This window comes from Castor canadensis, chromosome 17 (genome assembly GCF_047511655.1).
Source record: "Castor canadensis chromosome 17, mCasCan1.hap1v2, whole genome shotgun sequence".
NCBI lineage: Eukaryota > Metazoa > Chordata > Mammalia > Rodentia > Castoridae > Castor > Castor canadensis.
In genome coordinates this window covers 44,026,644-44,041,995 of record NC_133402.1, presented here as the reverse complement: position 1 = coordinate 44,041,995, position 15,352 = coordinate 44,026,644, and the positions used below count along the sequence as shown (strand labels likewise).

The 15,352-nt window shown below is 42.5% G+C and overlaps 1 protein-coding gene across 4 annotated transcripts in view; it reads left to right on the top strand.

Annotated features, from left to right (window-relative positions):
* The first annotated feature begins 4,564 nt into the window (after nucleotides 1-4,564).
* Ccdc13 (coiled-coil domain containing 13) overlaps nucleotides 4,565-15,352 on the top strand; it is a 53,127-nt gene continuing 42,339 nt past the window's right edge. For 3 of the 4 annotated variants that reach the window (XM_074060086.1, XM_074060088.1, XM_074060085.1), the window contains exon 1: nucleotides 4,587-4,919. In XM_074060086.1, the coding sequence (XP_073916187.1) occupies nucleotides 4,917-4,919 (3 nt within the window). In that variant the 5' untranslated portion in view covers nucleotides 4,587-4,916. Of the gene's footprint in view, nucleotides 4,920-15,352 lie in introns of all 4 variants that reach the window. The other variant, XM_074060087.1, reaches the window with a different exon arrangement.

Here is a 15,352-nt window from a genome sequence, read left to right as displayed (position 1 = left end):
TATAACATAGCCTGTTTTTAAGTTTCACCCATACTGTAGTATGTGTCAGAATTCCATTCTTTTTTTTTAAGATTGAGTAATACTCATGTGTGTTGCATTTTGTGTATCCATTCATCTGTTGGAACACTTTGATTTGCTTCCACATTTTGACTACTGTGAGTACTGCTGCTGTAAACACTGGTATACAAGTACAGTCATGGCTCACTTAATGATGGAGATGAGTTCTGAGTAATATGTCATTTGTTGGTTTCATCTTTGTGTGAATATCATAGAGTATACTTACACAAACTAAACCCTAGACTGTATTTTATTTATTTATTTAGTACTGGAGTTTGAAATCGGGGCCTTATGCTTGTTAGGCAGGCACTCTACCACTTGAGCCATGCCCCAGACCCCACCCACATTGTATTTTACTCTGTGGGATTACCATCACGTATGTGGTCCACTGTTGACTGAAATGTCATGATCTGTTGCATGGCTATTTGTTCAAATCCCTGCTTTCAGTTCCTATGAGCATATACCTAGAAGTGAACTTGTTAGATTATATGTTTTAACTTTTTGAGGAACTGTTAGAACTTTCATTTAAGAAAAACGGATGCAGGGCTAGGCAAAATTCTTAGACTTGACATCAAAAGTATGGTTCAGAAAATAAAGAAATTGATAAATTCGACCTTAGCAAAATCAAAACCTTTTGTTCTATGAAAACCCATATGAGGAGGAATAAGAGACAAGCTGTAGACCAGGCATGGTAGCATACACTTGTAGTCCCAGCTACTCAGGAGGCTAAGGCAGGAGGACCACTTGAGCCCAGGAGTTCAAGGTCACTCTGGGTAACATAGACTCTGGCACACCCCCCACGCCCAAAAAAAGACAAGTTTTAGATTGGAAGAAAACACGTGCATATATCCTACAAAGGATTAGTGTATAGCATACGTAAAGAATCTTCAAAACTCAACAGTTAGAAGTTGGACAAAAGACCAAAGAAAATGCAACCCATGCACTAGATGAGGATGTTTTGGTCAGCAAAGAGTAAACTACATATACAATGGTGGTCCCATGAGATTATCCTGGTGTTTCTGAAGAGTGACACCTCCTTAAGAAGAGCTTCAGGCAGGTGCATCCCAAGGTGGTCAGAAGACATTGCTGTTGCCCTGAAGGCCTTCCAGGGGGACACATGGAGGTGGAGGCCTGGTATTGATGATCTTGACCTTGTGCAAGCCTAGGCCTATGGGCACATTTGTGTCTTAGTTTTTAACAAAATGTTTTTAAAAATTACATAAGAAAAAAAGCTTGTAGGATTAAAAAAATATGTTGTGCAGTTATACAAGTGTTTGCTTGCTGTTATTACAAAAAGCCAAAAAAAATTAAAACTTAAAAATTTATAAAGGAAAAAAGTTACAGTGAGCTAAGGCTAATTTATTATTGAGGAACTTTTTTTTTGTAAGTATAGTGTAGGCTGAATGTACGTGTTTTTTTTGTTTTGTTTTTCATTTTTATTTACTGGTGGTGCTGGGGATCAATTCTAGGACCTTGCACATGCTAGGCAAGCACTACACCACAGCTGTATTCCCAGCCCCTGTACAATATAAAGTCTACAGTCATGTACAGTAACACCCTAGACCACATTCTTCTCACCACTCTTTCGCTGACTCAACCAGAGCAGCTTCCAACCCTACAAGCCCCATCCATGGTAACAGCCCTATGTAGATATGCCATTTTGTTTCAGTTTTTAATGTATTTTTACTGTACCTTTATATGTAGATACACAAATACCTTTGTGTTACACCGTTTGTGTATTTGATGCAGGAACATGCTGTACAGGTGTACGCGTAGGTGTGCAGTAGGATATCCCATCTGGGCTACTGTAAGTACACTCTGATGTTCCCACTACAGTGAAATAATCTAATGATTCACCTCTCACAAAATTCCCCATCATTAAGCAAGCGTGACTGTACAGATGGCAAATAAGCACATGAGAAAAATGTTCAGCCTCATTACCCATCAGGCACATCAGAACCACTATGAGATCTCACTACACACTAACAAAATGGCCAAAATAAAAACAGTGCCAACACTAAGTGCTGTGGAGCAGTTTAGATCACACATGCATTTCTGGTAGGAATGTAAAATGGTATAGTCACTCTAGAAAAGAGTTTGGCAATTTCTTATAAAACTAACATGTAATGACCACGCAGCCAATAGCTGTACTCTTAGGCATTTTTCATAGAAATGGACATTTTTATTGATACAAAAACCTGTATAGAAATGTTCATAGCAGCTTAATGGTAATTGCCCCCAACTGGAAACAGCTCAGATGTCCCTCAGTGGGCAAGTGGCTAAACAAATAATTATACATCCATACCACAGAATACTATTCAGCAATAAAAAGGAATGGATTATTGATAAAACATCTCCAGAGATGACTTCTGAGGAAAAAAAAATCCTAAAAGATTACATGCTATGTTATTACATTTATGCAACATTTCTGAAAAGACAAAATTTTAGGAATGGACACAGATTAGTGATTATCAGGGGTTAGGGCCTGGAGTAGGGGGCAGGAGGGAAGTGGATGTGGTTATGAAACCAGGACAGACGGATCCTTGTGATATTAAGTGATATTAAGTGCTTGGCAGTGGACACAGAAACCTACACATGACAAAATTGCATGGAACTTGATACAAAAGTGAATACAGTAAAATTGGGAAATCTAAGATCAGTGGATTATCAATGTCATCCTGATGGGGAAATTGTGCTACAGTTTTCCAAAAGGTTACTATTGGGTGAAATTTGTAAATTGTACACATTGTGATCTCTGTATATTGTTTTTAACAACTGAGTGTGAATTTATAGTCTCAATAAAAATTTCAGATTAAAAACCATTAAACGAGCAATGCCCTACAACTAATTCTGCTTAGAGACAGTGGATTGTTATTAACAAACATCTGTATAACCCACAAGATTAAGTATATGATGCTGCAAGTTCTCTTGGCCTCTTGTATAAAATACCAAACTTATAAACTAAAGGAAATTCTTAAGGGACTGAAACTGGGCAAAAATAAAGGCAAGAGAACCTCATTGATGGCCATGAAAAGGTAACAAATTATAGAAAAATCATTCCTGGTTTTTTGTAAAACTGGTCTACCATAGGAAAATTCCTGTCAAAAGCAATCCATGGGCCAGGCGCCTCTGGTTCACACCTGTAAACCCAGCCACACAGGAGGTAGAGATTGGGAGGATCTCTCTCTCAGGCCACCTGGCCTGAGAGGAAAAAAGTTAGACCCTGTTCTCAAAAGACAAGGTGAGTGTGGCAATCAAGTCTGTAATCCCACCTATACAGGAGGTAGAAGTAAGAGGATCATGGTTCGAGACAGCCCAAGGAAAAGCCACGAGGCCCTAAGTAAAAAAAATGAACTAAAGCAAAAAGAACTAGAGGCATGGCTGAAGTGGTAGGACTCAAGGCTCTGAGTTCCAACTCCAGTACTGCCAACAAATAAAAAATAAAAAGCATCCTTTGATTGCTGGAGCAAAGTGTCACTCTGCCCTGAGCTTCCCAAGCCTTCTAGTGTGCATTCCATAGTGCCTGCTCCAAAATTCTGCAGCCTTTGTATAGCATGTTCTCACTTGAGTGGAAACCCGGCTTTCTGCAGGAACAGTGCTCTCCCAGAAGCCCTGTCAGCAAATATGGCTGGTCTTTGTCCCATGCAACATTGTCCCCTTATGGTCATGAGGTGGGTGAATGACCTCCCACACAGAAGCCAAGTAAAAGCCCCTACCCCTTTGAGGCCCATATGTCCCAGAATCCCACTCTTTATCTTGTCCGTTTACTGTCAGTTGTATTTACAGACCTCTCACCCTCGGCTCAACAGGCAGGCAATTGTAGAAAAAGGGGAAAGACCTTTACTTCCTTTATCACAAAATTTCAAGGGCTGGAGGCATGGCTCAAGCAGTAGAACCTAGCAAGCATAATGCCCTGAGTGCAAACATCACAGCCCCGGTGGAGGAGGGGAGGGAGGGAGGAAGGGTTTATACCTTTGAGCTTATCCCTGCAGTGCTGAGTGCTGATGGTGGTCTAGTGCAGCATCTTCTAGTGCATCACCTTATGGGAGGTGAGAGTGAGCAGAGAAAAACCACCTCGAAATCCAGAAACACTTTTAAATTCTAAATCTCCTTTCTCTCTAAATATTTCCCTTGTATCCTCTTTCTTAGAAGTTTCTCTCCCATCTCTATATGCCCTGAGATATAGTAGTGTCAAATTGGGATGTGGTTCTTCAAAAAAGCACAAGTGTTTTCCTTTTTGAAAATAAGTCACATTCATTAAAGTCCACTAAGACGCAAAAACAGCACTCCAGTCCCACCACGCAAATATAACTTTCTAATACTCTATTTCAGTCGTGCTAGTTTGAAAACACCATCACCTCCCCTCACCAAAATTTCAGTTCTCAAGGGCAAGACCCCCTGTTCATCCCAGTTCATCTGGGCCAGCAGCTCCACTTTCAGACCCTTCCGGGCTTTCTCGGCCCCCGTAGGGACGTGCTGACGTCACACGCGCGACGTTGCTGGTTTCCTTGGTGACGGTTGCCAGGGCAGCGCGTGGCGGCGTCCGGCGGAGCTGAGGAAGCTGCGGCGGTCGCAGAAGCCAGGAGCAGAGAGACCGCTGTAAGTGCGCGGAGGTCGGGAGGCAGGACCGGTTGGAGCAGCGAGCCGCAGCTACCGGGCGCACGGATCGACCCGGGCCCCAGCGCACAAGTCTGCCCGAGCGCGGGGCCGGGTCGGACGCCCACAGGGGGCGCGCCCGGAGCCCGCTCCCTCCCCTCTCCCGGGCATCCTCGCCGTGCCCGTCCCCTCCCTGGTACGCCGGATAGTGAGGTGCGAAGCTTGCGGCTCCCCCTCCCCCCCGCACACATCGTCCAAAGTGTATGGTAGGTAGCACAGACAGAACTCGCACTCGGGTCCACATCTGACCTGCCTCTTTTGGCAGCTGCCACTGAACAGCGTTGCAGCGCACCGGGGCAGTGCGACCCCCTTCCTCAGCAAACCCTGATCCACCTGGGGACTGGAAGCGGGACTTCACCCTACTGCCAACCCTGGATAATGCTGGCCCGGCCCCAGCAGTGTATACGCTAGGCTTTTCCGCCACGCCTGAGCTCTGAGGCCGATCCTGAGAATTAAAAAATAACAACAACGACGACGACGACAAAAACCATAGGTGTGGAAAGAGGGAGAGTAGGAAAGAGAACGAGAGAACAAAAGAAAAGTGGCAGGCTGGCGCAGCAAGGGAAGTGCACACCTGCAAAAGGACACAATCTCCTCGCAGATCCCTGTCCCCTATGCACTCATCGGCCTCTCGGACCTTGCTTCACTGTAGGACTCCTGAGTGGGTGCCTCTCTCCCCGCCCCCAGCTCCTTGAGCTGAGTTCCTTCTTTGCAGCTTTAACCTTAACTTAAAAAGCAATTAATTGACTTTTCGTAAAGCATTTTTTGGACTGACAAAAACATTAAACATCCCAATTCCCTTTCTTACTAATCTCTTGCGTTGGCATGGCACATTTGTTAACCAAGGATACGCCTATGTTGATAACATTAACTGAAGTCCATGTTTGCATTAGGGCTCTTTTTTTAATTTTGTACAGATATATGGATTTTTGGTAAATGCATAATGCATGTACCACCATTAAAATATTATACAGAATAGTTTCACTGTCCTAAAATCCACCGGTGCTCCACTTTTCATTCCCTCTCCCACCCTTTGCCTCACCCCGTGGCACCCACTTTCTTTATTGTTTTCCTGGTTTTAGTTTCACAGATTTCTGCTCTTATTTTTATTTCTTTTCTTCAGCTTACTTTGAATTTTGCTCTTCTTTTTCTAGTTTCCTGTGGTAGAATCTTACATTATTGATTTAGGCTCTTTCATCTTTACAGTCTTTGCAGTCAATGCTATAAAATTTCCTTGTAAGCACTACTTTCAAGGCATTCCACACACTTGAGTATTTTCATTTAATTTAAATTATTTAGCATTTTCTTTTGAGACTTCTTTGACTTATGCATCATTTGGAAGTGTGTGTTGTTTAATCTGCATATATTTTGGGATTTCCAGTCATTTTTCTGTTATTGATTTCTACTTAAATTCCATTCTGATCTGTGAGCATACTTTGTATGCTACTTTTTAAATTTGCTGAGTTGTTTTATTGTCACAGAATATGGTCTATCTTAGTGAATGTTCCATGTAAGCTTGAGAAGAATGTGAGTTCTGTTTTGAATGAATTATTTTATAGATGCCAGCTGGTTCTAGTTGTTTGCTATTCAATGTTAAATTGTCTTTACGGATTCTCTGCCTGGCATATGTTACACCTTTGGATATTGTTCCAAACTCATCTGAGTTTTTTGTTTGTGAATTTGATTTTGTTTTTCTTTCTTATTTTTTTCCTTTCATTTCAGTTCAGGAAGTTTCTTTTGACCCATCTTCAAGTTCATTGATTCCTTTCTCGCTGTGTCCAGTTTACTGAAGAGCCCATCAAAGGCATTCTTCATTTCTGTCAATGTGTGTTTGATTTCTAGCACTTCCTTGTTTTCATCTCTCTGCTTAACTTTACCCATCTATTTTTGCATGTTGTTCACTTTTTCCATGAGAACCTTTATCATATTAATCTTAGTTATTTTTCAATTTCTAGTCTGATAATTCCAAAATCTCTTTCACATCTCTTGGTTTTGATGCTTGCTTTGCTATGATTGCCTATTTGTTTGTTGCTGAAATACAGACATGATATATGAGGTAAAAGTAGACACGCCTATAGTACGATGCTTTATGTTTATCTGGCTAGGAGTTAGGATGTATTTGCTATCTGTTGTAGGTATGTTATCAGAGGCCAGAATGTCCTCTAGGGTCCTTGATTTTTGTCTTTCCTCTTATCTTTGTGTTTTCCTAGAGACTCCTTACATAGGACCAAAGGCTTGTGGTTCTTTAAGTACAATCCCTTGTTATTCAGGAACCATACTAATGGTTTCCTGATGGTAGAGGGAGGGGAGCATCCTATAGTCCTGTGAATAGGTAGCTCTGTCTTTTAGTGAGCCTGAGTTGAGTATTCCCCTTCCCCAGATGTGTTAGACTTTGGTAAACCCCAGTGACCTGGGCTCTGGCAAAATAGTTTCCTTTGAAAGCAGATGTTATTAAGGAGAACAGAGAAGTCTGAGCATATTTCAAAACGGTTACTTTCCCCTTCCCTCTGCCAGGAGTATGACAGGATTCCTCTGATCTTCACAGTGAGAGAGAACCTGTAATGCTCTTGGAGGTAAAGCTCATGAAAGTGTGGGGGCCTCCTAAGACTGGACCCTTGGAGTTTTAAGTCTCAAACTAATCTACAGTGAACCTCCAGCAGTTCATCAATTATGGTTTAGTGTTCCCAGAGTTACTGGCTTTCAATGTGGTCTTCTCCTCACAGTGAGCTGTGGTTCTCTGTATTCACATATCTAGGTTTCAATTTTCCCTGTACCTCAGTTCTCTGGTGAATCTAAGTTGAACTTTTTTCTTGTGACAGTGAAAATGACAAACTTCTACTCTTTATATGTCAGGCCCGAGACCAGAACTTTTGTTCAGCCTTAAATTTTAGACATCTTTGTTCTTTTTCTTCTTCTTTCTTTTTCCTTTCTTACTACTACTACTACTACTACTATAGAGCAGGTAATGAGGCCTGGTCATGCCCCAGAATACCACAAGTGAAAGACACAAATACTATTGATTAGTTTTGTCGGGCATGGTGATGACACACCAGCACTCAAGAGACCGAGACATTTACATTTTGAGTCTAGATACATTTTGAAGATAGACAAAGAGAATTTGCTGATGGATTTGGATGTGCAAAAATGATGGTGGGGAGTGACTAATTAACCACTGCCCTTCTTCACTTTCTGTTTCAGCATCTTTGTACATGTTGCCTTTCTCCCCAAAATGTCCTTTTTTCAGTTAGTTCCTGTTTATCAGACCTCAACTCCTTTTCTGACTCTATGTTAGACCCCTGATAACGGCTCTCAGCACCATGCATCTCTCATTGAGAGCATCACAGTTATCTCTGTATACTCATTTTCATGGTCATTTGATCAATGTCTGTCTCTCCTACTAGATTATAAACTCCATAAGGATAGAGCATTCTGTTATGCCAACAAATATCTAAGTGATTGTTGGACCCACATTCTACCTGAGCAAATGAATCCAAGCTGAATGCCTTTAGTGCTGCTTCCTCTGTCATCATAATTGCTGCTGTGATTTCTTTATTCATTCATGGCACAAGTGTTAATTTAGCACCCAGTGTGCACCTTTGCTGGCTTGTACTGCAGAGATGAGATTCAGAGACAAAAGTGATAGTTTTCAGCTTCAGGCTGGGTAGAAGCTGGTAAAAAGTCCCACTTGCTCTTGTGGATTCTCTGAAATAAAATAACAAGCAGTTCTTTGCACCTATTTTTGTCATGGAATAGTCAGGCATCAGGAAGGGCCAAGGTGCATTCTCAAAAATACACCTTTAGTGTTAATTATGTGCTTTAACCAAAAAATAATTTCTTCTGTTTCCTGAGGATCAAACACCCCACTGATATCGTGTTGTCCTTGATGTGCAGTTAAGCTGTTTAGGAAGAGGAAAAGACCATGTTTTGGGGTCCATATCGGAGGAGTCAGTGGCCTCTGCCTTCCCACTGTCCCTACCCACAGCTTCCTGCCTCCACAGCCTTTGCTGTCCTGTCCTATCTCTGATCCCAAGATGTCTCGTCTTCCTCCATATTCCCATTCCTCTCTCCCACCTTCTTCATTCTATATACCTCCCTCACACTACTTTGTCCACATTCTAGTCTTAGCCACCTGAGGCTGGCCTTCTGAGTCAAGACTCACCCAGCCAGCTGCCTATAGCCTGTGCAAGTAGGCCTAGGGGTCTTAAGCCCAACAGTCCAACACCAGGTTTGCCCGTAGCCCAAAAACTGCCTCTCTGCCAGGGGCCAACGTCGTCCCTGTCACTCAGACCCAAGCATAGGAAAGAGCAGATACCAAAGCTCTTGGGCTTGGTGGCCCACAGGTGTCCTATCAGTGCAGGCATGACTGTCTCCTCCAGAGACTTGCTTGGACCAAGGCCACCACTTATTGTACATTGATAGACAGCAGTTTCCTTGCATTCTCTCTAATCCTCCCAGGCTCGTGGGAAGTTCATAACGATTATCATTCGTGGAAGCAAAACAAGTAATTTGTCCAGGACACAGTGTACATCCAGTGAGTACTGGTTCCCCAAGTGTCTTTAAGAGAAAATTGGGAACCGCAGAAGAAAAGAACATCGTAAGTTCCTGTCTTCATTGACATCATACTTCTCTCCTCCTGGAGCAGCAGCTGTCATTCATTCAGTGGCAGTTCTACAGACACTAACTGAAGGCCTATTCTGGCAAGATGCTTAGAATTAATTGAATAAAATGTAAGGTCTTGCCCTTAAGAGGTCTTTTTGTAAAAGGAAGGAATATAAATAAAATTATAGGTCATTATAATACATGGAGGTAAGTTTACTACTCAAGGGGTGCCCAAGGGATTCTGGGAGTCCACAGAGTCCCCCTAGGAGAATCATAAAGACTGAGTGGGAGTTGGGGGAAGGTAAGGACTGAGATGGGAGGCCTGGGAGAAAGGCAGCTCAAGTAAGAGGCGTGACTGAAGTAAGCCTCCCAAATGCCCCTAGGTTTGATCCTTAGCTAGAGTCACAAACCCAAGCATCTGCAGGTGCTGACAGGAAGTGAAAGTGGGTGAACCCAGCAGGTTCAAGAGAAAGAATGTTTATGTGCAATGATATGTTCATCCAATGTACCAACTGTAGCGTCTGGAGTGGGAGGGAAGTGGTTGAGTGAACAGAACACACCATGCCCAGAAGAGTCTCCCTATGCCCAGCAGCTGTTGTCCACATGGGATGAGGGGCCCCAGCATTGCCAGATCTGTAAGGTTTTATAGAAGCTGCAAATAGGGATTTAATTAATATCTACAGATTTTTTTAATGTTGGTAACAAATTCAGATTCTAACATAGTGTTCTGTGAGAGTTGAACAAAAAAATGCCTGTAGGATGTGAATATGTTCAGGCCAGCCAGAGGCCCTCAGTGAGTCCTGGCAAGGTCTTGCAGAGCTGGGAGCTACTTAGGTATGGTTTTAAAAAGGTCCAGGATAGTAGTATACAGGATGGATTAGAAAGACAAAGGTAAAATCCAGGAACTAGAGCAGAAGCAGGTAGCCAGAGGGATGAGGAAACACTGGGAAGATATGCTGGAGCAGACAGAGTATGAGGTTCAAAGGAGGCAACCCTGAGATGTGAGGCTGTGTGTGGGGAGTCTAGAGGCAACCCTGTCGTGGGAATTGGTCACTATGGGTCCAGTAGCCGGGAAAGACTTACTGTTGGTGGATGAGAAGCATCACTATAAAGGACTGATGGATGCAGAGCAAGGAAGAGAAGAAGGGGAGTTCTTAAGAGAGACCAAAAGGACATGGGAAGTAACATTGTTTCTATCAGTCCATAGGTGACAGAGGGTTCCCCCACATTGCTCTTTGTGTTTTCCCCCTGAGTATATCTGTGGCTCCAAGCCATCATCCCCTGCTCACTGAAGAAGGAACTAAGGTCTATAGAGGTCTGGAAGCTTTCTCCACTCTCAGAGCTGGTTTAGAGCTAAGCCCACATTGAACTCCAGGTGTTGTGTTAGTTCATACCAGTCTACTTGTATGGCAGCCAGACAAGCACTGTCCAAGGGCCAGCTGTCCCCTGGCCAATGACTTGAGAACCCCTGGGCATAGCACCTGGGCCTCATACCTGTAGGCTCCCCAGGTTATTCCAGTGTGCAGCAGGAATGAGAACCCACTGTTTTATGACTCACTGTTGGCCAAGAGTGATTAATAGTCTTCCTTTCTTTCTCCAAGATAACTCAATTTGGAAAATTAAGAATATGGTTGTCCCTTCCTGTAATCTACAAAAAGGAGAAAATCATAGGATAAATTTATTTTTAATCTATGTTAGTTATGTTTTCAAATAATAGGCTTAAGAGGTGTTTCTTCAATTTATAGAAATGTTTTCAGTGATATTCCTCTAAGTCAGGTTGGCAAACTAAGGGTCCACAATCCACATCCAGCTCACTATAGTTTTATGGGAACACAGACACGTCTCTGTTACAATGGCAGAATACAGCTGTGTGGCAGAAACCATCTGACACGCAAAACCTAAATTATTTATTGTCTGACCCTTTACGGAAAAAGTTTGCTGACTCCTGTATGTATAAATTTAAAATATGAAGTATGATGTTTGCCTTAAGTTTAAAATGTTGAGTCTGAGACTCTGATTTGTGTGTGTATGTGTGTGTGTGTGACCAGGGATTTAAACTCAGGGCTTTACACATGCAAAGCAGGTGCTCTGCCACTTGATCCACACATCCAGGTCATTTTGTTCTGGTTATTTTGGAGATGGGAGTCTCATGAACTATTTGCCTAGGCTGGCCTCAAACCATGATACTCCTGATCTCAGCCTCCCCAGTAGCTAGGATTATAGATGTGAGCCACCAGCTTCCAGCTGAGTTTGATTGTTAAACCTACATTATGTCCTCGGACATCCCATCCAAATGGACATACTGTGGTGGCAGTGACTGTCATACATTCAGTAGAAGTGTCCAAGGGTTCCCATAATTTAGGGTCTCAAAGACCACCCTTAGTTTCGATGATTTGCTAGACAAACTCACAGAACTCAAAAAAGTCATTATTCTCAGTTGTAGTTTATAATCATGAAAGAATACATATCGAAATTGGCAAAGGAAGAAGTACACAACGAGGCAGAGTACAAGAGACAGCAGGCACATGCTTCCAGTTGTCATTTCCAATGGAGTCATGTACCCAGTGTTTACTTCTCCCAGAAACCACATGTGTCAACATGCACTGAGATAGCCAACCAAGAATGCTCACCTGAGCCTTGGTGTCCAGGGTTTTTCTTGGGAGCTGGTCACATAGGCATGGCTGACCACCTGCATGACTGACTTTAGCCTTCAATCTCCAGCCCCTCTAGAGGTCAAGCTACTCCCACAATCACACTGTTAGCATAGACTATCTAGAGTGTTCCAAGGCACACTGAATGAAGAAGGATACTCTTACCAGGCAGGATATTCTTAGAGGTTATCTCCTAGGAGCAGGTCAAGGGCCAAACCTTTCTTTGGAATGTGCAGGGTGTGGACAAACCCAGACTTGCTGAGTAAATTCTTTATCATACAATTTGTCTTACTGAGCAGAGCAACTCGAAGAGAAATTTCAACATAATACCAGCTTCTGCTTTGGCTTGACCTTTGCTCAACCCTGGGCTCAGTGCTGGGCATGTTAGAACCACTCAAGCAGCACAGCCCTGCGCCTGCCTGTCGCCACCTCCAGAGGCACTGAGTTGGATTCTGTAGGAGCAGGGCCTGGGAATCAATATTTCCAGGTGGGGCCTGCAGATTCAATATTGAGGCATCTCTGGGACCACCTCTGTGGGGACAGAGACAAGTACAGTGGGAAGGTATAGCTAGAGCAGTCAAGGCTGGTAGGGCGAGGACAGTGTTCTTCCAAGGGATCTGGAGGGACCAGCAAGATTGAAGCCTCAAGGCAGGGAGGATGTTAAGGACAAAGGAGCAAGTTAACCCAATTAGCTAGAACTCACTCTGCAGTATAAAAGGGAAAACAGTCTAGAAGGAGACAGTGAGGTCAGATCCTCATTAATGCCTTTGGACTTGGTTTTGTGGCTAATGAACATCTGCTGTGGTTTTTGCACAGGGACATGTCAAGCTCAGAGCTGTGCTTTAGAGAAACGAGTCCCTCCGCCTATCATGCCTGCTACATACCAGGCCCTGATATAGGCACTGAGGATGTGGCATGATCAACACACAGTGACTGCCAGGTGAAGCTGGCGGAGAGGGAGAGAAAAGTAACCATCAAAATGCAATCAATATGCAGTGTGTTGGGTGAAGCTAGGTGCTGTGGAAGAAGATAAAACAGGGAAGGGCATGGAGAGTGAGGTAGGGATGCTTGCTACAATAGGAGGTGAGATCAGCCTCTTTGATAAGGTGACATTTGAGAGGATGTCTAGCAGAAGCGCATTCCAGCAGAGGATGCAGCAAGTACACATACCCTGAGGTTATAAGCATGAGAATGAGAATGAGCTCAGGAAGATGGCGATATGGGGACAGATATGAGGATGTTTATGGAGAATTAAGAAGATTTGTGAGTACTGGGTGGTGTTCATATGTTAATTTTTCCATTGCCAATAACACAATTCCACAAACTGTATGAGTTATAAAGAAAAGAGCTTTTTAGATTTAAGGTCAAGGGACCACATATGCAAATGACCTTCTTGTTGATGGGAGTCTGAGGTGGTACACAGCATTGCATGGCAAAGAGAACAGGAGTGTGTGAGTGTGTGTGTGTGTGTGTGTATGTGTCTTTCAGCCCTCCTTCTTATAAAGCCACCAGGATTCAATCATGGGGACTCTACCCTATGACCTTACTTAATCCCATTCACCGTGCACAGGTCCCAACTCTAAACACCATCATCATAGTATTTCCACCTTGTTAGTACTTCACAGGAATGATTGGATTTCAGCATGAGTTTCAAGAGGACACACCATATTATTCAAACCATAGCAGGGTGGCTGATGTGTTAGTTTAGGACAGGGATGTTTAACACTAGCTACACTTTGAAATCATATGGCAGGATTTAAAAGGATCCAAGGTTTGTCCTCTATTATTCATTTATGTGAAGTTTAAACAGACAAAGCATCAAGAATATATAAGGAACTCTGACCATTCTGTAATAAGACAAACAAAACAATTTAAAAATGAGCAAAAGAGTAGGCACATCACAAAAGAAGTAAATACATTAAAAAATGCTCAATATCACTAGTCAACAGAGAAATACAAATTAAAACCACATTGAGATAGCATTACAGACCAACTACAAAGACTAAAATTATAAAGTTAAAGGTAAATTTACCATGTAGCCCAGCATTTTCACTGTTAAGTATTTTCCAAGAGAAATAGAAACATATGTTCACATAAATATTTTCTTAACACAAATGTTCATAGTAGCCTTATTCATACTATCTAACAGGTATCCAAATAACAGGCAAAAGTATAAGCAAAGCATAATTTTTCTATAATACAATGTATTACTAGTCAGCAATAAAAAAGAATGAACTGGTGATACATACAACAATGTGGATGGTTATCAAAAAGGTGGTGTTGAGCAAAAAAAAAAAAAAAAATCCAGACACAAAGACTAACTGCTATATGGTTCCAGCTATATGAAATTCTGGAAAAGGCAGAACTGTAGTGAACAAAAGTAGGCAAAGTTTGCCTCAGATTGGGACTGGCCAGGAGACTGACTGAGACAAAGGAGCTTTGGGGGTGATGGAAATGTTCTCTCACAATGGTGGTTGTGGTTCACACAGGTGTATATGTTTGTCAGAACTCATTTGTACACATAAAATTGATGTGGTTGTCTGCAAATTATACTTCATTAGACTGAATTTACCTTCAATGGCAGAGGAAAGAGTAGTGGTTATATAAGATGATTGACTGGAGGAGGCATAAGGTAGTCTGTGCAGGAACTACACCTTGATCTAGTCGTGTAGGGATGAAGAGAAGGTTGCCCCTTTGGCCTCTGAAAGACAATAATAGATTAAATAGGAGGAAAGTCATATAGATTTATTGAATATTATGGGGAAATCAGAAGGGAGTGATTGCCACTAATTTGGTAAGGTATATATACCTTTATTCCTAGTGCAGAGGGAGGTAAGGAATGTGGGTATTTTAGGGAAGATAAATGGATCCAGGAGACAGAAATGATCTTGTGGATGATTCCCTTTGGAATTGAAATGACCCCGAGATAAGTGCTATCTTGTGACAAATTACCACTTTGAGATCAATAATGAAATTCCAGAGAGGGAATGGAAGGCAATAGTGTTCTCTGTGGTTGGCTGGGTCTTAAAATCAGCAAGGTTTTATCAATATAAATCCTTTCCTTGCCAATGGAGGACAAAGAGGACTATGAGATAGGGTGAGAGTGATACAGTAGGTTAGAAAGACCTTGATTCTGAGACAGTTTCTCCATTTCAGCAGGTCAGAATTCCAGACTGAGGGTATTGTTTTGTAAGCTGAAGCCATGGGCCACCTTACAAGTGTATGCCTGTGGAAAGATTCACTGAGCTGCACACTCAGGATTTATGTACTTTACTGTATGTAAATTATGCCTCAACTTTCAAAGAAAAAGAAGTAATGATACCTGAGCCCTGTTCCTAGAAAATGGGATTTAGTTGGTCCAGGGATAGGCCCAGACACTGTTCAATTTT